This window comes from Aquarana catesbeiana, linkage group LG01, assembly GCF_042186555.1.
Source record: "Aquarana catesbeiana isolate 2022-GZ linkage group LG01, ASM4218655v1, whole genome shotgun sequence".
NCBI lineage: Eukaryota > Metazoa > Chordata > Amphibia > Anura > Ranidae > Aquarana > Aquarana catesbeiana.
Genome location: NC_133324.1, coordinates 395,739,030 through 395,764,459, shown reverse-complemented (window position 1 = coordinate 395,764,459; position 25,430 = coordinate 395,739,030). Strand labels below are relative to the sequence as shown.

At 41.8% G+C, this 25,430-nt stretch overlaps 1 protein-coding gene across 1 annotated transcript in view; it reads left to right on the top strand.

Moving 5' to 3' along the window:
- The window catches only part of SMC5 (structural maintenance of chromosomes 5), a 122,325-nt gene that overhangs the window by 69,882 nt on the left and 27,013 nt on the right, over window positions 1–25,430 (top strand). The window contains exon 18 of the mRNA XM_073634579.1: window positions 11,243–11,368. Within this exon, the coding sequence (XP_073490680.1) occupies window positions 11,243–11,368 (126 nt within the window). The remainder of the gene's footprint in view (window positions 1–11,242; window positions 11,369–25,430) is intronic.

The window sequence follows — 25,430 nt, the reverse complement described above, 5'->3', positions numbered from 1 at the left end:
CACCAGATGCAGTTCCCTGCGCTTTTTTTTCTGCACTAAAAATGCATGCACATTATTTTCTATGTATTCCAATGGCTCTAGTTCTCACCAATGCAGTCAGTTTCCGGTGCAGAAAAAAAAAAAAAAGTAGAGCGTGCTGCATTTTTTCTGCACAGAACTGTACTGGAACCTAGCAAATTGTATTAAAAACTCACTGGAACTGCGCGCGGTGTGAACTGTAAAAATGTGGAAAATTTCAAGGGATATGAATACTTTTTCAAGGCACTGTACCTCCAATGTGTAACACATTTTCTTGGATTCCCTGAGTAAAAGGACAGAGGTTTTAATGAGCAATACTGTACACACTGCTTAGCCATCTTCACCAACAGCATAGTACATGAAGCCAGACAGACACGTTACACAGTCCAACAGCTGATGGGGTGAAAAGGAGGCAGTTTTCAGGCACTTTACAGGCGCTATTTCTAGAGCTAAAACACCTGAAAACTGTGTGAAAGGGGTCTAATAAAGACGTGGTGCTAGAAAGCCTTTTCACCCCATCAGCTGTTGGAATAAGTTGTGCCATCTTGACTGTGTAAAGTATGTGTCTGGCTTCATGTACTATGCTGTTGGTGAACATGGCTAAGCACTGTGTACAGTATTGCTCGTTAAAACCTTTGACTCAGGGAATCCAAGAAAATGTGTTACACATTGAGGTACAGTACCATGAAAAAGTATTCATATCCCCCTTGAAATTTTCCACATTTTGTCATGTTGCAAGCAAAAACGTAAATGTATTTTGTTGGGATTTTATGTGATAGACCAACACAAAGTGGCACATAATTGTGAAGTGGGAGGAAAATGATAAATGATTTTCAAAATTTTTTACAAATAAATATGTGAAAAGTGTGGCGTGCATTTGTATTCAGTCCCCAATACTTTGTAGAACCAACTTACGCTGCAATTACAGCTGCAAGTCTTTTCTGGTATTTCTTTACCGGCTTTGCACAGAGTGAAATTTTTGCCCCTCCTTTGCAAAATAGCTCAAGCTCTGTCAGATTGGATAGAGAGCGTCTGAACAGCATTTTTCAAATCTTGCTACAGATTCTCAATTGGATTTAGGACTGGACGTCTGGACTTGGCCATTCTTATGCCCTGTAAACACGATAGGATTTTCCGATAGAAAATGTGTGATAGGACCTTGTTGTCGGAAATTCCGACCGTGTGAAGGCTCCATCACACATTTTCCATAGGAATTTCCGACACACAAAGTTTGAGAGCTTGCTATAAAATTTTCCGACAACAAAATCCGTTGTCGGAAATTCCGATCGTGTGTACACAAATCCGACACACAAAGTGCCACGCATGCTCAGAATAAATTAAGAAATGAAAGCTATTGGCTACTGCCCCGTTTATAGTCCCGATGTACATGTTTTACGTCACCACGTTCAGAATGATCGGATTTTCCGACAACTTTGTGTGACCGTGTGTATGCAAGACAAGTTTGAGCCAACATCCGTCGGAAAAAATCCATTGATTTTGTTGTCGGAATGTCCGATCAATGTCCGATCATGTGTACGGGGCATAACACATGAATATGCTTTGATCTAAACCAGGGATATGCAATTAGCGGACCTCCAGCTGTTGCAGAACTGCAAGTCCAATGAGGCATAGCAAGACTCTGACAGCCACAAGCATGACACCCAGAGGCATGATGGGAATTGTAGTTTTGCAACAACTGGAGGTCCGCTAATTGCATATCCCTGATGTAAACCATTCCATTGTAGAAATATTAGATGGTGCTGCGCTAATCCTAGACACCCTTATTAGAAGACTTAGGGTGATAGTGAATAATTAAACGGTGGTGTAAACATCAAGGAAGCGGCCATATCTTGGTAGGTTTGCAGTTGTGCCATACGCTTTTTTAGATGATGGATTGAACAGTGCTCCATGAGCTGTTCAAAGTTTGGGATATATTTTTTTTTTTTTATAACCTAACCCTGCTTTAATCTTCTCCACAACTTTATCCCTGACCTTTTTGGTATATTCCTTGGCCTTCATGATGCTGTTTGTCCACTAAGGTTTTCTAACAAACCTCTGAGGGCTTCACAGAACAGCTGTATTTATACTGAGCAGGGGTGCAGATTTTATTTATGTAAAACCTTCATCCCAAAAGGGAAAAAATAAAATAAAAATAAAAGCTGGAGTTTGGCTTCAATTTTTAGTGTATCTAAACCTGCTAGTACATCTAACACCCTCCTCTCCCCAGATTAACAATGCTGTTGTCCAAAGGTGCCCCTTTGCTCCTTCATCCAGAGTGGGGCACTAATACAGGAGGTGAGGAGGTGTGTTACTGTCCAGATCATCAGGTGAAAACAGAGGAAAAAAGCCTAAAATAATAATAATGTACTCGCGCCATATCTGTCACGTACCTTAGTGGAGGCCGAAGTGATTTGAAGGGCTCCCCTTGTAACTCTGGTCTAAACACACCTGAATGTGGGAACAGGAGTGTGTGAGGCTAAGGGTAGCATGGATGCTAGAAACTTGGACGGCAAAGGATGATCAGTAGAGAAGGTCTGCCAGTATGGTGGTAGGTGTAGGTAATAGAACGCCTCAAGATCAGTTGCAGTAAGCAGTTTGTGCACTGATGCTTAGGTGCTTAGGAATGCCGAATGTGACCCGGAAAGCAGATCTGGTAGGTGGGATTACCAGGCTCAGGAGGAGCAGACCGAGAGACACAGTCAGAAAACAAGAGCCAAAGTCATACATGGTCAGAAAACTGGAGAGAAGTGATCAGAAAACAGGCCAGGGTCATGCACAGATGGGCAGTAGTAGCAGGAGCAGAGACTGGAGACAAGCTGAGTCAAACACAGGAGATCGAGCAGGAGCGAAGTCAAGCAGCAAGCCAGGATCAGGACCAGGAGAGAGTCAGAGAGATATCCTGGAACAAACCGAGTTAGGCAGCAAAGTAACCAAGAAGCATGGTTGCAAGGATCACACAGAGCTGGAGAACATCCAACAATCAGCACACATCAGGGCCTCCTTTAAAAGGCAGCTTGGCACCATTCCTGGGACTGGACATGCGCAGGTGTGCATCAATGCACCCAGATGCATACGCCAAAGAACACTGGCGCATACGGATATGCTGCCGTGTCGGTGCATGCCAGTTAGTGGCCAGAGTCCATTTGTGTGCTGGCACATGTTCACAAATGTTATCTGCATAAGTACTGGTTTCCTAACCTCTAATGATCGGTAAGCTGCAATTTATTACATTTTTGGTTTTGAGTTTAATACCATTTTAACCTCTTGCCGACCAGCGCATGCCGAATAACGTCAGCAGAATGGCGCTGGTGGGCAAAAGGGCGTACAGGTACGTCCCCTTTAAGAAGTGGCGCTGCGGGTGCGTGCGCACCACCGGCGGTGCGTGTGCCTGCCGCGGTTTCCGTGACCACGGGTCACGCGGACTCGATGTCCGCCGGGTGCCTGCGATCGTGTCACAGAGAGGTAGAATGGGGAGATGCTTTTGTAAACAAAACTTTTCCCCGTTCTGCCTAGTGACAGGACAGAGATCACTGCTCTCTGTCATCGAGAGCAGTGATCGTTGTCATGTTAAATGTAGCCCCCCCCCCACAGTTAGAATCACTTCCTAGGACACACTTAACCCCTTCACCGCCCCCTGGTGGTTAACCCCTTCACTGCCGGTGTCATTTACACAGTAATCAATGCATTTTTATAGCACTGATTGCTGTATAAATGACAATGGTCCCAAAATAGTGTCATAAGTGTCCGATCTGTCCACCATAATGTCACAGTCCCGATTAGAAATCACAGTACGCCGCCATTACTAATAAAAAAAAAAAAAAAAGTTAAATAAAAATGCCATAAAATTATCCCCTATATTGTAGACGCTATAAATTTTGCGCAAACCAATCAATATACGCTTATTGCGATTTTTGTTTTACCAAAAATATGTACATATCAGCCTAAACTGAGGGAAAAAAATGTTATATATATATATATATATATATATAAAATAATGTTTTTGGGGGATATTTATTATAGCAAAAAGTTGCATTTTTGTCAAAATTGTCACTTTTTCTGTTTATAGTGCAAAAAATAAACGCAGAGGTGATCAAATACCACCAAAAGAAAGCTCTACTTGTGGGAAAGAAAGGACGTCAATTTTTTTTGGGTACAACTTTGCACGACCGCGCAATTGTCAGTTAAAGCGACGCAGTGCTGAATCGCAAAAAGTGCTCTGGTCAGGAAGGGGGTAAATTCTTCCAGGGCTGAAGCGGTTAATATATTTACCTCATTTTGAGTTTTCTTTTGAGCATATTAATTTTAGTAACATTTACAAATGTCACCAGTAGGCTACCTGTGTTCTTCTCCTGACCCTATTCTTTGCGTGGCTTTTGCTTTAAAGAGGACGTAAACTGTGTTTTTTTTCCTTCCCTGTAAAGTAAAGGCATAATGTGCTAGTATGCATCGCATACTAGTACATTATGTGACACATACCTGAAAACGAAGCCCACGGCGTCCCCGCTGCAGGCCGCATCCATCTTCACTCCTCTTCCTTCTCTGGAGCCGCGGACTCCAGCTGTGTGACTGGCCGGAGCCGCGTGCGTCACTCTTGCTCATGCGCGCGGGACCCGCCGGTCACGGCACATGCTCCTGAAGAAACAACATGGGGGGGGCGTTCCTTCAGAGCGCATGCGCCGATGACCTCATCGGCGCAGTATACAGTAAATATATCTTAAATGGCGCACGCTTTGGAGATATTTACAGTATCCATAGGTAAGCCTTATTCTAGGCTTACCTATAGCTACAAACATTAGAGGGAGGTTTACAACCTCTTTAATACACGTGATATGTTTGTTGCCAAGTAAATAAAAATATTGTATTCAGAATCATTAAACCAAGACTATATATTTACCTTAGACATTTTAGTAAATAGACTATATACTATCTAGTTTACAATTTCTGCAGCAAAACTTTTGGAATATGTGGATAGGTTCATATAGGATTATTCTTTTCTAAATTGCATGGCGCATAAAGCATTCAGTACTGTACAGTTTGTTTTAATTCATTATAATTAAAAATCAGGTTGTGTAAAATGTTGATTCAGTTTAGGTTGCACACTGCTGCTTTTCTTATTAAAATATGGAAACACTGATGAACCTTAAGGAAGTGGTGATCATAAAATAGCTGCAATACCTTGTATTACGCATTTTGCTAACCACTGAGTGTTTTATGTGTTTACATTGAGGCACATTAAATTATTGATGCAAAAAGATTATAGTTTCTAAACCAGTAGCCCAGGTATATTTTTCTGTTTTCATATTTAGCACATGGTGCATGTGCATAGAGCAGTGTATTTTTTCTATGCAAGCATTCAAAGCAGTCACACATTGATGAGCATGAACCCTCTTTTTATGGCATTTAGTTTATACAGTTATTATAAGCCACTACATAGATTTTTGGCCTTTCCTTGAACATTTTTCCTCTACTGATAAATTTTTCTGGTATTTTTTGCTGCCTATTTTAAATAAAATAATTAAAATAGGATTTGGTGACCATATTAAGTGTATATGGCTGCACATTGCATTTTAAGGTCACAAAACTCGAAGCCTAAGGTCTCTTTCACACTTATACAACTTGTCCCACGATTTTGTACTGCAAAATTGTATGACAAGTTATTCTCCAGGATTTTCGATGACTACCATTCATATTGGCACGACTTTAAGTCATGCCAACTTCAAACTAGTCCCTGCACTACTTTGGTCCAACTTCCATGCGAGTTGTACTCCATAGACCTCAGTGTTAAACCCTCAAGTAGCATGCAAATCGTATTGAATAATATAGACACGACTTCAGTACAACTTTGTAAGCACAAGCCTCACACCATGTATGTTTTCATTTGTTAATGCCAAAGTTGTACAAAGTAGCACTGCTCCCAAATCGCGGCAAAATAGCGGCCGCGAAATCGCGGTAAAATCGCGCAACTTTGTTTACACTTATATGCGAAGTCGTATAAGTGTGAAAGGGGCCTTAATCTGGCCATATAACAGTAGAATTATGACTAAAAGTTCATACGAATATTCGTACAAAAATATGTATCGGTACATTCCGTGCCTTGATGAACGTAGTTCAAAATTTAATTTTACATGATTTCTAAAATCAAATGTTAAAAATGATTTCTCATTATTATTCACCGTTGGAAATTTGTTTGCTCGAGAAAACGTTTCTATCAAATGCCTTCAGATTTTTTTCATCACTGTAGCTAAAAAAAAAAAAAAACAAAGCTCTGACTCCACTAAAAATATGAAAATCAAAGGAAAGGTTCCTGAAAAAAAGTTTTTAAACAAAATTCTTCTAGTGTCTGGCCAGCCTTCAGTGGTTTAGACATGAAAGTGAAACATCCTCCCTCTGTAGTGTGCACTAGCCTAAATCCAAAGCACTGAGCCTGGTTCTGATCTCTGATCCCCCTGCTCTCTGCATTGGACACTGAAAAGACTTTTAGCCAACACCTCAGCCTGACGGGAGATGGTTCGCCTCCCCCCTCCAGCACATATCAGATGACTCATAGACTCAGCTCTGTGTTTTTCTTTATGAGCCTGTTAAAGGCGAGAGTGTCTATTCCCTCCAATCAGTGATCAGATTTGTCAGAGCTCTGTGTTCTAGCTCTGCAGTGTGTGTGTGACGTCAGATCCCCACCCCCTGCTTTCTGCTGCTTAGAGATGTATGTAAATTGTGTGTTTTGGCAGACTGTTGAGGAGAGAGGGTTGCAAATGAACACGTACAACTTATGTAGGAGGATTTGTTTCATATCAGTGCATCACCTGAGGCTTGTCAGTTCAGTGGGTATATGTAAGGGTTTAAAGCACTTCATGTCTAATGTTCATTAATGTTTCATGTAGGTTATTCAATTCATTTTTGGGCACCTTTCACACAAGCCACCGGGGACAGTAAAAACAGGTGGTTGGTCTGTTTTTTTTTTTTACTGTTCACCTACCAGAGAAACATGGTGCTGCTTGCTTGGAGCTTTGCACTGTGGCGTGTCAATTTTAATGCTACGTTAGGGTGTCAATTTTAATGCTACAGCAGAGCTTGACAGGTGGCGCTGCCTGTCAAGCTCTCCAATTTAAGTGAATCGGGCTGCACTGCAACCGTGAGGCAAATGCTTGGCTCGCAGTTGTGCAGTTCTGTAATGTAAAATGTACTGTTCAGAACTAAAATAAGGAAGGAATATTTATGAAAAAAAAAGTCATCAGGAGGCAGAAGTAGAAGTATCACTTGCTGACATCCATTCACCCTCCGCCCCAGAAAACTTTTCAGGGGGGTTGTAAATGATACAGCTAATGTGAAAAGAGCATTAGAGTTGCATATAAAGAGTTCAGCATGGTGTAAACAATCTTCTCAATATATCTTAATGTTCTTAAAAACATGATTCTTTGTATAAGTTCAATTATAGTTGTACATGAAGGCAGCCATATTGGCTCATTACTTGTGCAGGCTCTGCTTGCTGCAGAGTTTATGAGGCTGGATAAGGAAGATGTAGAGGCTGTTCACAAAATGCATACAGCAAGGAAAATGGGGGGAGGGGGGATGATTTGTGTTTAACACAATTGATTAGTTGATTTGAAAACAGTTTGACCTCACTTCTGAATGTTCACAAAGTGAACTTTCACACTGGTAAGTAAATCAACCTTTTTGAGTCGGCTTACTCACTGGAAGTAATGCACTCAGAATTTGTTGGTGGAAATGGTGTACTGTACATGCTATGAGCCTCTTCCTCAAATGGTCAAATGGCTAACGTAAGAGTCTATACATTTAAAGTGGATGTAAACCCGAATTTGTATTTATTTATTTTTATGTCATAATGAAGAGTATAAGATTTCCTACCATTTGAGGCCAGTCTTGCCACAAAGAGTTAATCCATCTCTGAGCAATCCTCCTTTATTGTTCAGTGAGATAAATCTTGACAAACAGAGAAAAACTTTGTCAAATCCTCCCCCTTGCTGTGAGTGACAGGTGATTTACATCTCATGCACTAGCCTAAGACAGGCATTATTTTTTAATTCCCTCCCCCACTCCTTTCTTCAGCAGCTCTGCAAGGATTGGCTGTTCCACACCTCAGCATGATTTGGCATGCTGAAGTCATGTGGTTACTTTCCTGTCTTTTCACTGGATGTTAGAGATCATAGCAGAAGTTCAGTGTTAGAAATACACAGGAGAAAATGCATATTGACAAGGGGAGTGTATAGGTGGGCGGGGAGTCTACTGACATCACGACTCCACCCACCGAGCTCCAGACAACAGACCCACCCACAAAATCTGCAGTTTTTCGGGTCTCATGACAGACAGAGGGGAGACATTTGACAGGTAAAGATACATGCAGGAGGCATGTATATCCTTATAGATAACCCCTATGGCAGTAGTTTAGAAAGGATGACATTGGCTTTACATCCACTTTAATATAATAACAAAATATTAATGAGCTAGAATGTAAAAATGAAAAAAAAATCAAAATTGTTATTTCTGTGTTTAATATAAATGTGTTCACTGAAAATTCCATTTAAAGGCACACGGTCAAAATGAAAATGAGGCCTTCAAATGCCTATAGGGTACACAGCCTTCCTGCTGAAGGCTTCAGTTTTCCGTCAAGCCATAGCAATAGAGCAGGGGAGCGTAAAATGTAGCTTATATTAATCCCCACATCGCTGGAAGATCACAGCTGCAAGAATAGCAAAAAAATCAATAAAGATAGATAGAATTAGCATATGCAGTTGGTAGGGGCTTACCAGTTTGTCTGGTCAGCCCCTACCATGTCTGCCTTTAGGGCAGTGGTTCTCAACTCCTATCCTTGGGACCCACTAACAGGCCAGGTTTGCAAGGTAACTGAAATACATCACAGGTGATATCATTTGCTACTCAGTGATTGCAGTAGTCTCCCCAAGGTAATACTTAAAATCTGGCCTGTTGGTGGGTCCTGAGGACAGGAGTTGAGAACCACTGCTTTAGGGGATCCCTGAAAACTCCCTTATTCAGGGAAGCCTACCCCACTTCCACCTAAGAACTGTACCCCGAGTCACCTACATCAGATCATCGCCGCAGCGAATACCTTTTGTACCACCTCCCCCTCCCTTTACACTGTAAGCTTCATGAGCAGGCCCTCCTATTCCTACTGTATTGTAATTGTATTGTCCTCTTTTACATTGTAAAGCGCTATGCAAACTCTTGGCGCTATATAAATCCTGTATGATAATAATAATAATTTTATGTTAACCAACATTGCCTTCCTTGTCAATCTTCAGCTCTGTCATTTTCTGTAAAATACAATGCAATATCACAACCTGGAGGCCTTCTGTGTACAGAACTTCCCCAGAAATGTCATTCCCTGCTTGTGTGATTGGCTCACTGATTTCCCAAGAAGTCGGTACTAAGATGCAAGTCACATTTTAGATACCCTCTGCAATAGGAATTATATTTTTAATGAGATGCTCCCTAAAGGTTAATTTTTTCTAAAGGGATGCAGACACTACAACTTTCCTTATTAGAATGCTGAAAGTGCATCAGCTGATTATATTGAACACAGACATTCCCATTCATGAATTGCTGTTCAAAGGACATAGTAGAACACAGATTTTTCATAAGAATTGAAAAAGCTACAAAGGTACAACGTTTGTTAAAATCCTTGCAATATACATAGATCACCCAGAGGGGATTTTTTTTTTCTCTTCAATTACTTACATGTGACAGGTTTATTGCCCTCTTGGAGGACACACTCCAGCTGTGAGAGGAGAGAAGCGCACACAGCTGCTATGCCCACACCTCCCCTCTGCTGCCCATTCCCAGAAGACTTTCTATTTTGTATGAGTTAACATAATACAAAGTCTTCTGTGAATGGGCAGAAGGAGGGGTGGGGTGAGCATAGCAGTTCCAGTGACTCTGCTTTTAAAGGAACTGAGAACGCAGTGAAATATACTAACATTTGGTCCTTCTGAGTGGATTCCCAAGATACGGTTGCTCCAGAATAATGTTATGTATCTCTATGTTCATAACCCTCTTCTGTCATTGGCTGCGAGGTATTTCATGCATTTTTCATTTCATGTGATATTGTGTTTGCTATTTTATGTCCTGAGCAGGGACCTTCCTTATTTGGTCCCTATTACACCATCTGGTCCTGCCATGTATGGATAATCTGATATTTCAGTTCTGTTCTGTATTGTTCTGAGCAGCGTCTCGGTGCTGTGCCTTGCTGGGCACATTTTCCCTTTTTTTTCTTTGTTTTTGTTAACACAAGAATAAAAAAAAGTTTTATAAAGTTACCCTTTAAAAAAATTCTGTGGAGTAATCTGCTCCTCCAGTCAAATTTAAACTTGCTAGGGAAGTTCACACGATGGCATTAGCAAGTTCACTTTTTCCTGGAATCCTAATATTTTTTTTAAGGGTGTAGATTATTCATTATAATACAAAAAAATGACCTCAAATAATTGATGCACTGTTAAAAAAAAAATCAGCAGTGTACAGATGTATCTGGGTGAGTACCTTAAGAACAAGGCTAGAAACGAACCAGTGTTTTTTAGTGATTAAAGTGACACGTTTTAGTGATTAAAGCTGATCTCCAGGTTTCATTTAACTTTTAATAGTTAGTTTGGATCAAGCTGGTCCAAGAAAACTATTTATTTCACTAACCATTGAAGGGACTGTGAGTGCTGTATAAAACTGTATGTAGCCTCAGCTACCTACAGTATACAGCGTTGTGTTCTGGTAGTGGGATGAGACCTTTCTGCCCTCCTCCCAGAACAAAATCAAGTTGGGCTAATCACTGCTCATCCATTCTGAGGAAGCTTTGCATTCTGTGAATGAATTCAAAGCTTCATCTTATTGGCTGAGATGGAGTGTGTGATGGCATCAGACCGCCTACCAGCCTAGTCCAATCAGCGAAAGCTTTGTATTCATTTACAGAACATGGACATGTTTTTTACCTTATGCAAGTAGGCTCCACCATAATCTTGTTTTTGTTAGCCACTTTTTTTTAAGCTTGTAAAATTAATATAATCAGGAATGAAGACCCTGACTGTAACAATTTACAATGCCTTTTATATTATGTGTACTACTTTGACAGCCAGAGAAAAATGTAACACTTTACAATAACCCAGTATGACAAGTCTACCCAGCAGGCCCCCACCCCCCAAAAAATAGAAAAAAAATGTTTGCATGAAAATTACAAATTGTAACATTTCTTATCTTTTTTTGCAAGAGTCAGTTTAAGACTGTAGATGATTGCAAGATCTCTCTTTTGGAAAATTGCAAGGACCTCTTAAGGAAGGCAAGACAAGCCTGTCAGCTTGGACCCAAAGATGAAGTTCCACAAGAATTTCAAACTGTGAGTACTGCTTATTTAAACACTTTTAGCTTATTTCAAACTATGACAGATAAATGAAGCTTAGATAAAGAAGCATTACCTCGATACAGATACAGTTGTAGGCCTAGAATTAAGTGCTTTACAAACACACAGTAACACCAGAAAATTGTTTTTTAGGATACCACATATAGTTGTCATCAGTAAAAGAAATCTTTTATTGATGTATACATTTACATTTAAACAGTCAACCTCATTTATCAATGTCTGGTGCGAGAGCAATCTCTGTTTGACAGCAATTGTTCATTTTCAGAGCTTCATTGGAAAAAAAACATTTGAAAGATTAAATCTGCTTGGGGTGTGACAATAAACACAGCTTGTATTTCAGACACTTTTATAAATTGGGCCTAGTATTGGTAATTTATGGCAAGTAATGTAAAGGAGAAATAGTTTTTCTTTTGCCTTCTGCGAACAGTAGTTTACCTTCATTTATCAATCAGACTAAAAAAATAATTATATCTAGGATTTCCTTAACTGTGAGTGAGTATATTGCCTTAGTTTCCATGTTCTTGCAATTATACTGTTCCTTTGCAGTATCCAACTATGAACATGCCCGTGCTGTTAATTAGGTAGAATGGAAGACAAATGTGTAGGGTAGAAACATGGAGGCTGACATTGCTGACTTCTTTCTATAATGCTAGTTACCTGGATGGCATTCTGACCTTGTGGTTTCCATGGCTTCTGTCACCTAGAACAAGCATATGAACAAAGAGTTTTGACTTTCCTGATCACCATACTTGTTAGTCACAGAGTCTAGGTAAAACCAGTGGATCAGCGTGTCAAAAACACTATTCTGTTGCTGCTAACATAATTATTGGGAGCTGAATTTTTTCTGTTTTTAACTTTTGAGAACTGTCTAGCCTATGGCAAAAGAGCTATAAGAAAAACGTTAAGGTACCTAGAGGTGCAAGGGTGTGCTTAATGGCAGTTCTGACATATGGCCCAGACTGGAGGGTCCTGTGGATGCTACGGTTACGTGCAGGCTACCTCTAGGTGCTTGCACTTAGTCACTCTATCATGATAAAAGCCATTGTTTGACCCCTTTCAAAGTGCTAGTTGTTGTCTTTGTCAGGGCTTTAACCTTTGACCTAAAACACCAAAAGTTTAGGAAGCGCTAGTGAAACATTTGTAAAGAAATGTGTCAGAAAAGTCCATTCATTTGAGTCTTCCCATTATATCACTATCACCAGTCTGTGAAACCCACACTCCAGAGTGCCACCAACTCATGAAATATTCCTTCCCATATGATAATGACCACCAAATTACAGGCAGGTCAAAATACACCTGATCATACATATCCAACCATGGCATCCAGGAATCAGTCTCTCTTCTTCATTTAAAATGGTTGCATAAACTAATATATATGTTCTGGTACTCTGAAGAAACAAAAAGGCTCACAATGGGTAAATACTGTTATTTAATATTCATTATTGTGTAAAACTTGCATATAGTGCACCACAGCACTATGTATTGGCACTGCAATAGAAGATTTCTCAGTAAACAAGTTTCAGATACAAGCTGGATCATGGCAAAGCAGCTGCCAACAGAGCTCGGAATGCGATCTTACCTGAGGCTGCTGGTGATATATGCGGTCCCTGCCTGTGTCCGATTTTACCATTTTTGAGTTAGACCTACAAGCATGCTGTAGTTCCTTATTTCTGTATTTGGTCAAAAAAGCAATGAAATCAAAGTATCAGCATAAGCAGGGAACATACATTCTCAAGGGATAGATCAACAATGTCAACTCCTATACTTTTCTCATGGCAATTTTTATACCAGAAGCAGGTGTCCCCCCCCCCCCCAAATAGTCTCTTTTAGGACATCTTTTACTCAGAGCTGCTGGTCAGAATTGGAAATCATGACGTACCAGATGGATAGGAAAGCATATCATCTATAAAGTGTCTTTTAAAATTTTAGCAAAGAACAGAGAGAAGCACACCGCTCCAGGCAAACTCAGGTGGAGGATGGATCACAGGTGCAGACCTCGGCTCACCACCGTGGAAGACGAACAAGACAAGGAATTGGTCGCACACTGGAACTCCAAATTATCTTGATGTCCTCTTTATTGTCAAAAAAGGGTCAGACAGATGCAGGCAATGGTAGATGTTTCACAAGCGATAGCTGTCGCTTGTGAAACGTCTACCATTGCCTGTATCTGTCATTGCCTGTATCCGTCTGACCCTTTTTTGACAATAAAGATGACATCGAGATAATTTGGAGTTCCAGTGTGCGACCAATTCCTTGTCTTGTTCTAAAATTTTCCATTTTAGTATCACTTTTTTTTTTTTTTTTTTAACCCATGAAAGTTTCTTCCTCCTTTCAAATAGAACTTACAATATGTAAATGAGAAAAACCTAGGTTTGATCAGAAGGCTTCATAGGAAAACACTGATATAGGCATGTCCCTGGGATACAAACAAGATTGTGTAGGTTTGTTCTTAGGTTGAATCTTAGGGTTGCACCGATACCGGTATCGGTGACAATACTAAGCATTTGCACAAGTATCGGTACTTGTGCAAATGCTCCAATACCCGAAACCGATACCTTCTGGCTTGGTTCTTTCACCTGTCAGCGGGATTTCCCTGCTAATAGCTGAAATGTAAACAAAAGGATGCCGGCAATTATCGGTTGTTAAGGGGCGGGGCAGCCATGTCCTTAACCAATGACATTTCAGCTGTCCGCGGGTCTTCCCTCCCCGCCTTTTCCTCCTGCCAGCTGTCAGTTCTGCCATTTTTTTCACCCCCACCACTTATACCACACCAGCCTCCAGCCCTCCTGTCGTGGCCCAGCTCTGCAAACTTAGTGGGGAGGGCTGGAGATAGAGAGCAAGTGGGGACTCTAAAATTACCAATGAGCTAATCCCCCACTGTGCAGTTATTTTTGGAAAAAAACTTCTTCCGGTCCCCTATGTTCAGTGGGTGTTGGGGGACAGAATGTGGACTATTTAACCACTTTCGGGTTTAGGCGGATTAATCTGCAGCAGTGCTCCACACAATCATTGAAGGCTGGCCTATTCTATATCAGTACACTGGGGGCGGTCGGGAGCACTGCTGCAGATTAATCCACCTAAACCTGAAAGAGGCCCAGGAGGAAGGGACAGGACCAGATGTATTGGCAGGGCTCAGCTGGTCCCAGGCTCTCGGCTCCAGAGGATCCCCCTGCATGAGAAGCTGCATCCCAACCACCCCAACCTTCAACCCCTATTCCACCCCCCCTACTCCCCCCCCCACCCAATCCTTATTTACCGCCCCACCTGTCCTCCCTTACCCCCTCTTCCCCCCCCAACCTGTCTTCACCCTCCTACTCCCCCTGCCGTCACCCCCTCCCGTAGTCCCCCCACCCTACCCTCACCCCAGCCTCATCCAACTCTCCCCCCAAACCACACCTCTACCTACTCTTCTTAGGCAATAGGTAGCGTTAACTGGTATCGGCGAGTACTTAAAAATAAAATAAAAGATAAAATATCGGTACTGGGTGTTAAATAAAATGGTATTGTTGCATCCCTATTGAATTTAGTGAAACATGAACATTTTTTACATGTAACTCCAGCCAAAAAAGCCAAGGAAAGGGTTAACACCCCTGTAACATTTGTTTTGCTGTCTCTGCCACTGTTTTTCACCTCGCTTTCTGTCCATGTGACAATTGGAATTTGAATATTTTGGGCTGTCGCAGAAACAAGGATTGGTGATAAAGCTTCGGTGAAGACACCTTTTTCCCATGATAACTCTTACAGGATTGAATTTCCCTTCCTAGGGGTAGATTTCATCTCACTTCCTGTTGTCTCCCACCGTTTGTAAGTATGAGTCGTATCTAAGTCGGATGTTCAGGGACTGTCTGTAGTGTTCAAATTGTTATCAGTCTGCTATTTTAAAGGAGACGTATTGCCAAAGCTGTTTTGGCTATAGTTCTCCTGTGAGTCACAGGAGTTTACCTAGTTCTGCACTCCTGTGACCCAGTTCCTGCCGTCAGCGAGCTAAAGTCCGCTGTTGGCTGCCATCACAGAGCCCATCCAGTAATAATGTCAGTATCTGCCCAGATGCCTGACTGGCATCTAGCTCAGCATCTCAGCATGCCTCTGGGAGCCTGAGCCAGCTACTTCCACCCCATCCACAGCCCGATAGTCCACTGAGCGCTGGAGGGGCAGAGCAAAGAGCCAGTGACTGACAGTCAACGGCTCTCTGTTCACTGAAGACCGAAAACCAAGCAATCAGCGGTCTTTGATCACTCAGGTCTTGGTCTTGGAGGTGATGGGGGACTTATGCAGCATCAGGCCAATGCTGCAACCACCTAGGTGAATATGATGATTTGTTTTTTGAAAGTCTGCACTTCTCTTTTATTGCCAAAAATCTAAGTCAAATTGTACAGTGGGTCATTCAACTGTTTTAATCATGACCAGTTTAAACTTTTGCTTCTAAGTCATTAACTCCCATTTTTTTATTTTGTCACTTTAAAGACATGCAGAAGATGGACCTAACCACAAAATTTTCATTTCAGCCATGTTTACTGAACCTTTAGTCACCCCCTCCTGTTTTTCCCCTCTCTAATCTGGAGTTGTGGTTGGATTTTTTTTTTTAAAACACATGCTCACTCACCTAGTGAACCCAGTGTTGTTCCACTGTGATCCACCATTCAGATGATATACCTCAGGTCCTGCACTTTTGTCTAGGTCTTTTCACACTCATTGGTAACCGCTCTGTGTTTCTGGTCCTGAAGCTTCCTGGGAGAGGTGATGTGCACATCCAGGAGGGTGCAGGACTAAGGAAACAAGACAGAAAAATGTAAGCAAACACACTCTAACAGTAAAGAATCTCATCCAGCTTCATTGTGTGGCGGTGTGTCATCTCTGGGGACCTAAGAAATAAATAGTTTTCTCCCAATGATACAGTCCCCATTTAATGTACAAAATATAAGTGCGGCGCAATCACAACATGCACAAAAACATCAGACATAAACATAATCCCGTAGCTGAAATAACTAATATAGTATCAATAGTGTAACAGTTCCCAATATCCGGATTCCACCGTAGTGTGATAATCAAAGTGACAGTCCTTAAAAAACATCCATTATGTTCAGTGCCCACCACCTCCAGATAAAATGCCTGCTCATCTCCAAGATATCCCACTACAGAGTCACTAAGGCCTCAGTGAATTCCACCCAGGATGGTATTGGTCAACACCTGTTGAAGAAGCCCATGAGAAGGGCATAACATGTATGGGTGGGAGGAGCCGTTACCCGTGACCTCACTATTCACTTTAGTATCAACTTGGTGAGCTGAATACATGCTTGTTTTACACATATTTATGTGAGTGTTTTTAATCCCTTGATCTAATTTTCAATAAATTTGTAGCAGAGAGCACCATGGTTTCTCCATTTCTATGTTCTGGTATGTTATACGTTTGATTGAGACTCAAGAAATGGAGTAGCGTAATTCAGGGACGCCAATTGAGGAGTGTTCCAGTACCATCCTGGGTGGTGTTCACTGAGGTCTTTTTGACTCTGTGGTGGGGTCATACCTTGGAGATGAGCAGCCATTTTATCCAGAGGGGGTTGGCACCAAACACATTGGATGGTATTTAAGGACTGTCACTTTATCACACTACGGTGGAATCCTGATGTTGGGAACTGTTACACTATTGATACTAGTTATTTCAGCTATGGGATTATGTTTATATCTTATGTTTGTGATTTTGCTGCACTTACATTTTGTACTTAAAGTGGATGTAAACCCTCGCATATACCCAGTGAAGTTAACAGCCTCAGATGATTCACAGAGATGAAACAAATCTCCCTACGTAAGTTTTATTTGTATACCTGCTGTCTTCAGCTTTCTACACTGTTTAGAAAGCAAACATCCTGTTAGAAATTATTCTTCCTGTTCCACTACTGGGTGTGGAGTCTTGGCATACATTGTGTGACAGCTGATTGGAGGAAAGGAACCCCCCCCATCCACATAAGCTGAGGAATGAAGAAACATGCTGTGCTGTGAATAGACCAGCTCTCTGCTAATCTATCTCTATGTACCCTCTCCGACACAAATTTCCAGCTGCTTTTATCTCCTGTGTTGGAGAACTTGTCAGAAGTTATCATGCTGATAACAGGAACGGAGCAGCAGAAAGACACAGGTCTTAGGGCTTTGGAGAGAGATAAGTAAATTTTTAATTATCTGCCACATAGCTGCCCTCCCCTCTATTTGAACTAAGGCTTGTAAAGTTCCTATATCCTGTTGTAAAGTTCTTTCCCTGATTAATTTTGTATTGTCAGCAAATACTGAGAATGAACTATTTATACCAACCTCCTATATCGTTTATGAACAAGTTAAACAGAATCGGTCCCAGAACAGAGCCCTGGGGTACCCCATTCACATCTCTAGACCATTCAGAAAATATGCCATTATTCGCCACCCTCTGGACACGTTCCTTCAACCAGTTTTCTATCCAGGTGTATATTGTACAGTGTCATCAATATCAAAAGACCTCAATTTGTAATTTAAGCATTTCTGGGGTACTGTATTAAATGCCTTTGCGGAATCCACAGGTCTGCCTCTATCCAAATTACAGCTCCCCTCCTCATAGAATGGTAATAGGTTTGGCTGGCAAGAAAGCAATTTCATAAATCCATATTTACTACTAATGATACTATTTTCATTGGCTAATTCTTGGACATGCTTAGAATTCCTTCCAATAGCTTAAACAATGCTGATGTTAGGCTAACTGGTCTGTAGGCAGGTATACATATATCTTGGCCATTTTTTTTAATATTGGTACCACATATGATTTTTTTTTTTTCCAATATGCTGGTACCATTCCAGCCAGAAAGCTCTTCTGGCTTTGGACTAAAAGCACTTCCTCTTTCCTCAAGTACATAACATAGGGGGAACTATCTTTAAGTTCACAGAAGTTACCTGAAAAGACTGATACTATTATAACCAGAAGTTAAGAGGACACTGCTTTTCTGGCAAGATCACTGAGTATTTTTCTGTACTGCATTCACAGCGTTTCAAAATGGCATGATTTTACTTCATACTCCACGCACAATGTAAAAAAAAGGTCCTTCAGTCTAGTATGGATTTTAAGGGGAACCCACACACTGAAAAAATGGCGTGGGGGTCCCCCACAAAATCCACACCAGACCCTTAACCGAGCACACAGCCTGGCAGGTCAGGAAAAGGGGTGGGGATGAGCGAACACCGCCCCCCCCCCCCCCCCTCCTGAACTGTACTGGGCCGCATGCCCTCAACATGGGGGGGTGAGTGCTTTGGGGCAGGAGGGGCTCTGCGCCCCCCCACCCCAAAACACTTTGTCCCCATGTTGATGAGGACAATGGCCTCTTCCTGACAACCCTGGCCCTTCAAGATCATCAGAGCACAAGGCGCATGCCAAAGTCGGATCAGTTAAGACGACGATCCAACTTCAGTGATATTCAGTGGGCTGAAGCAGGATCAAAGTCGGACCAAAGTAGTGCAGGGACTACTTTGTAGTCGTCGCGACTTGAAGTTGTACTAATATGAATGGTTGTCATTGGAAATCATGGAGAACGTCTTGTCATGTGACTTTGCAGTCCCAAGTCGTTGTACAAGTCGTACAAGTGTGAAAGGGACCAAAGGCTCTTTTCAGGTGATTTGCTTCAGGTGACCAAACGCTCAGATGTGAACAGGTGCCATTGAAATTAAAGGGAAAACGCTCAGGTGTGAATGCAGCCTAAACCAGCAAATGTTTTTAGGCCCAGCTCACCATGACCTGTCCATTTAAGTTTCTTGCTTGCTTTCCTAAACTTTACTCTGTAGATGCTATGGTTCCCACACAGTGCACTGATGATAGCTAACTAGCCTGAAACGGGTGTGTGCTTTTTGAAATAAATTATTCTGTAATACTTGGTTGTAAACATGTTTTAAAGCATGAGTTCCAACTCCAGGAAAAGTAAAAGTTCTCCCTTGCACTGGGGCTGCACATATACAGCAAGGGGTGGATGATTGTTTAGCCTAGGGCAGGGGTGTCCAAACTTTTTTCAAAGAGGGCCAGATTTGATGAAGTGAACAAGCGTGAGGGGTGACCATTTTGCCTGACATTCTTTGAACCATTAGAATTCGGTCTAAGTGTGTTTGCCGAGCACTAATGCACTGCCCAACAAGAATTCGCCTGCCTTTTGTGGCTGTGTGTAGGGAAGAGGTGAGCTCAGGTGTGTTATTTGGATATACCATATTTATCGGCGTATAACACGCACCTTCACTTTAAGAGGAAAGTTTCAGGAAAAAATTACATTTTAAATAAAGAACTGTGAAGCAAAATAAGGGTCAGTGCCCATCAATGCAGCCTAATCGGTGCCCATCTACAGCCTCACAAGTGCCATGAATGCAGCACCCCCACTGCCATGAATGCAGCACCCCCACTGCCATGAATGCAGCACCCCCCACTGCCATGAATGCAGCACCCCCCACTGCCATGAATGCAGCACCCCCCACTGCCATGAATGCAGCACCCCCCATTGCCATGAATGCAGCACCCCCCATTGCCATGAATGCAGACTCGCCATTGCCATCAGTGCAGCCTGATCCATGCCCATCTGCAGCCTCGGAGGGGACAGGGAGGGAGGCTGGACAAGTGCCAACAGATTACACACAGGAGAAACTGCTGTTTTCTCAGCGACCTTTTTAATACAAAGTCCCGCATTCTTTGATGGACAGAACAGTCGTCCAATAGCAGCGCAGGAGACAGGACTTCCTATTACAGGGGCCGTCGCGTAAACAGGAAATACTCCTGTATGTATGGCACTCGGTCCACCCCCTTCCTGTCCCCTCCAAGGCAGCCAGAATATATATCTTTTGTGGCGCCGGTGCTCGGAGATTCGTTGGGGGCCACAAAAGATTTATATGTCCAAATTACCAGGCGGTCCGTTCAAAAATGGAATGCGGGCCGCAATTGGCCCGCGGGCTGGGCTTTGGAAATGCCTGCCCTAGGGGAAAATCAACCTTTTTACTTACCCGATCTACCGCTTCTATACCCTCTGGCTGTGGCCTGTCCTTTCACATCGTTGTGTCCAGTGGAGAGCTGTGGTCCCTGCATCACTCCCCTAGACGTAAACAAGTAGTTGAACCGTGCAGTGTGGGCCTTTACTTTTCCTGGTCAGTTCCAATGCCCCTAACTTGTAAAGAAATTATTTACATGGGTCTAAGCACTATCTTAAGTAATAAATCCTCTATCATATTTTTTTGGATTTGTGATATAAGTGAAAACATGATAACCTTATGCTTTAAAAGGAGTAAATAAACCATAAAATACAACTGTCAGACACCTTTGAGAAATATTGCAGCGATGCAGTGTTGATTTCGCCTTTTGAAAAGTGATTGTCAGCGCCTTTAAAAAAAAAAAAATATATCAAGCTCCCAATATAGCACGAAGAACACATAGTGTGTCACATTACTGTCCTCTGCCTCCCTTCACATCACAACCCATAGTAGTGTCCTGCCCCCCCAAAGCCGGGTCCTCTACCCCCCCCACTAGTATCCTTTGTCCCCCCCAGTAGTGTCCTGTACCCCCCCCAAAAAAAAAAACACTGTCCTCTGCTCCCCTTGACATCACCCCACACACACACACTGCCTCCCGATCCCCCAAAGCAGTGTCCTCTGTCCATTTCTCATTACCCCCCCCCCTTCACATACACACATTCGAGTCTGGAGATGGAAAATCCAGTAAACCACTCTCCTTCCTGCACAGTAGTCGAAACATCCCCACCTCGCCTCGGAACCCTCTCAGTGATCTAGATGGACACTGCAGAAACGTCACCCACAAAGGGCTTCGTTTTGAGTGGAATGTCACACATTTTTATGGATTTGGAAGGGATTTGGAATCCTGTCCTGCTTGGACAGTGCCTCTTTTCCCCTCTCCTCTTCATTCCCCTTCCTCTGTATGGATTATTTTATTTTTCGTATGTTTAGATGGATTCAGTTATGGATTTTGGTACTATTTTTATTATGTATGCTTTTTTCCTTTTTTGTAGGTCTTTAATCACTCTTCTTTTGATTTGTTGTGTGAGATACACGCTACTGTACTGGATGAGCCCTGCTGTGTAATCTCAAAGTGTGTGATGGTATTTAAAGGATATTGCTCTCAGTTATGCATAAGCACTTTTTAGAGTGAAACGGGTCAACATATCTCTCTGCGGTTCAATGCTGCGATGTTTTATTTGTGGATGATTTTCCTTATAATTGTGTGCGGCCATTCACTATATGGTTGAAGCAAAGGGTCAGAGTGTGGTGTGTGGGGTCAGGCAGATGACAGGCAGCATCTGTCCTTGATGCTTCAGCTAAAGTGTTGGGCTCAGATGTAGTAGTAGGTAAGGAGGAAATATATACATTTTTCATAAGCAAGCCTATACAGTTAATATAATAAATTGCCTTAATATTCAGATTTCATCATACACCCAGTCATGATGAGTTTTCTTTAAATAAAAAGTAACATACTATCCACTCAGACCAAGAAATTCATAAGAAATTGGTATACAAAGCTATTTAGGATTTTTCAGCAGTGTTACCATTTTTTTTTTTTTAAGTACAATTTAGTCTTGGTAGTATGCACAAATCACATTTGGCTAAAAAAAAACCCCACTATACTCTGCGCTGCTATACACTGTTTTTTTTACTAGAGCGGGCATTTCATTTTCATTGTCCTTTTTAAATAATTGATAAATATTTTATTATTTTAAATGTTCATGTAAAGCATTCTCTCCTTGTTTTTCTGAAGCCTACAATTGGGAGTTTCAAAAATAGTTGCATTCAGTCCCTACACAAATGTATATTGCTGTGGTAAAAAGTGGCAGGCATACAATTATTTTAAGCTGTAAACCCAAGACAAGGAGAGCACATTTTAAAAACTCACATTGTGTTCTTAAACAGCAAGCAGCAATATAGACTTAGTATATGAATATGAGCTTGTTTTGTCTGGTCTCTTTGACAAAAGATCAAATGCAACCATAACATCATTTTAAGCTTACTAGGAAGATGCACTGTGTGATTTCATTACCTGTGATAATATACATTCCACTTGGGTAAATGTGATAACTCATACTGATGATAGAAACAGTACTGTATAATTTTCTTTATCTACATAAATCTGCAGTGTTGCTTTAAATTTTGTTTTTGGCTGATCAATATATTAAATCCATAGATATGATATTCATGTAAGAAGAGCTGATTGGCAATCAGAAGTTTAGGATGATTTTTGAGTAAGCATGTATGCTCATAACTCCCCTGATGTTTGCCTTAGGGTCCATTAGCAATTTGCATTCATTGCTCAATGTATGACCAGTGCAATATCAATCTGAAATTCATTGCTTCCAATAGGCTTAGTTCACACTAATGCAATGCAGTATTGTTCAGCGCAGCACTATTAGCAGTTAGCCTTATGCCAGGAGCATGACCAGAGGAAGGGAGAGCAGAATTAAAATCTAGTGTGCTTTTAATTGTCAAATCAGCTGGTTGGAAGAGGGTCTGTAACTAAGCTGTTTTTCTTAACTGCACTGGAGGAAAGTGAGGTCGCATCCCAAGCTTAGTGGATAGGGTTACCTGATTACAACAGTGGCTGAGCAAAATTGCACATCTTTTTGCATGTTATGAGCGGACTTTACAGCAGACTTGGTGCGATGGACTTTCCGAATGAACGGACTTGCCTACACACGATCAACCAAAGTCCGACGGATTCGTACGTGATGACGTACAACCGGACTAAAACAAGGAAGTTCATAGCCAGTAGCCAATAGCTGCCCTAGCGTCGGTTTTTGTCCGTCGGACTAGCATACAGACGAGCGGACTTTTCGACCGGACTCGAGTCCGTCGGAAAGATTTGAAACATGTTTCATTTCTAGGTCCGTCGAACTTTTGGGGAAAAAAAAGTCAGCTGGAGCCCACACACGATCGAATTATCCGACGGACTCCGGTCCCCCGAACCAAGTCTGCCGTAAAGTCCGCTCGCCTGTACACAGCATTAGACATTCAAAAATGTGTACAACTAGGTATCTAGATTGCCTGCAGTTCTGCCTGATATATAACGTCTTTTAAAGTCACTAAGTACTTTTTCCCACCTACTTTTGAGAATAGGAAACGATCTACATGGTGCATTTATAGGGTTCATTTAAGTGTGGTGTTAGAACCTGCAGATATTGTGCAGTCTATACAAAGTCCAGTGTTCGTGATACAAAAAAGACTCCACTTGCTCCCATCTATAGCTGGCTATCGCAGTAAGAAGCATTGGAAGGCTAACAGGTACAAACAAGGCCAACGGTAAAACCAAGCCTAACTTGCCACCAGCCCGCAGACAACCAAAGTCCAGTGTTACCTGTTCAATGGTTTCAGGGGAATCTTTTCCAATACAACTTCATACTTAATCTTTGTCATCTTATGTGTAAAAGGCAGCCAACAATAGGTTGAATGTAAAATTTGTCTCCTTAGAACGAGAATCAGTAAACACTTTATGGGAATTGTAGTCCTTCTGCCTCTCGTCCTTCAAATGTGTAAAAACATGTTTTAAATGAACATGGCGACGTCCTCTTTCATGGCCTTGGAAGGCTCTTTCCACCCAAAAGGGGAGGTAACACTTGGATTTTGAAACTCTGCACCAGAATGTCTCGTGGTAAATTACAAGTGGGACATTCAAGTAGAACTAAAGGCAAAGCATTTTTTTTTTACTTTTAGATAGAGTAAGGGAGGGTTGTAACCCCGTTTTTTTTTTTTTTTTTTTTTTTTTTTTTTGCCTTTCCATTGTGTCCCATTGGGGAGATTTCCCTTCACTTCCTGTCCCATAGCCAAAAACGGAAGCAAGAGAAAATCCCCCTATAGTGCAGGAATCTTGAGTTGTTACCAGGGTCACCAGAACTAGTGTCCCCATTGGAAAGTATTCCTGTTCTGGGGCAACCCAAAATTTTAGGTTTTCGTATATTTTAATTTTAGGTGATAATGGTAAAAGGGACAAATAAAAAGGTGAATCTCCCTAACGGGCACAGGCAACAATAAAAACCTGACAGGTGTTCTAATCCCCCTGTCACAGCCATATCGCAGGCATTATGGTGGAGCGTTTAGGGCAACCATATTACATAGTTACATAATTAGGTTGGAAAAAAGTCACAAGTACATCTAGATCAACCAATAGAAAACATAAATAGAAGGCCTCCTGACAATGTTGGGATCTGCCCAGATGCCTGACCAGCAGGTAGTTTAGCCTCTCAGTGCACTGCTAAGAGCCTGAGCCAGCTGCCCCTGTCCCCTCTGCAGCCTAGCGCTACAGTGAGCACTGGAGGGGCGAGCATATAGCGATGACTGACAGTCACTGCTCTGTGCTCAGAGCGGACCTGAGAACTGAGCGATTAGGAGCCTTTAAACAATCAGTTCTCAGTGTAGAGATGGCAGGTGAGTATGACTGTTATTTTATATTTCTGCACTTTTCTTTTAATTCACAAATAAAAGAAGTCTAATTGTAATCATGTCTCTTTATGTGGTTCCTGTTATTAAATTGTGCCAGCATTTGTTTATACATTGTACATTTTTAAAATTGTGTTGCAAACCTGTGTGGTTGTTTTCTGTCCCAATTGTGTGGGAAAGAGGTATTTAAACCTGCTTCCTGGAGGAACAGGAGAGCCCGGGAACCACCACGATGGTGGAGGGAGGGGTGCGCGCCCCTTCACAGCTATGTAAAAGGGGTCACTTTTACAAAGTAGCCAACTGAAAAAAAAAATGGTTCCATGATCTTGTGATGACTACTTGCTGACAGTACATTTATATATGTACGATGGTCAGCTGTTGGTAAAGTTTGAAATGAGAGCTATCTGAATTGTAAACAGCAGCCAAATCGATTTTCTACTTCCCTTTTAAAAATCGTTCTAAAAGACTATTGCTGGTTGATTTCACAAAGTGAATAAATATGGGTAGCACAAGCCAAGTGTTTTTCCGTCATCAGTCATGTTTTGTTTCCCCAAGAAGTCAAGCTGAGGCAAAGTCCAGTTTATCCTGTGGGTTCACTGCTGTGGATACTTCCCATTTTTGA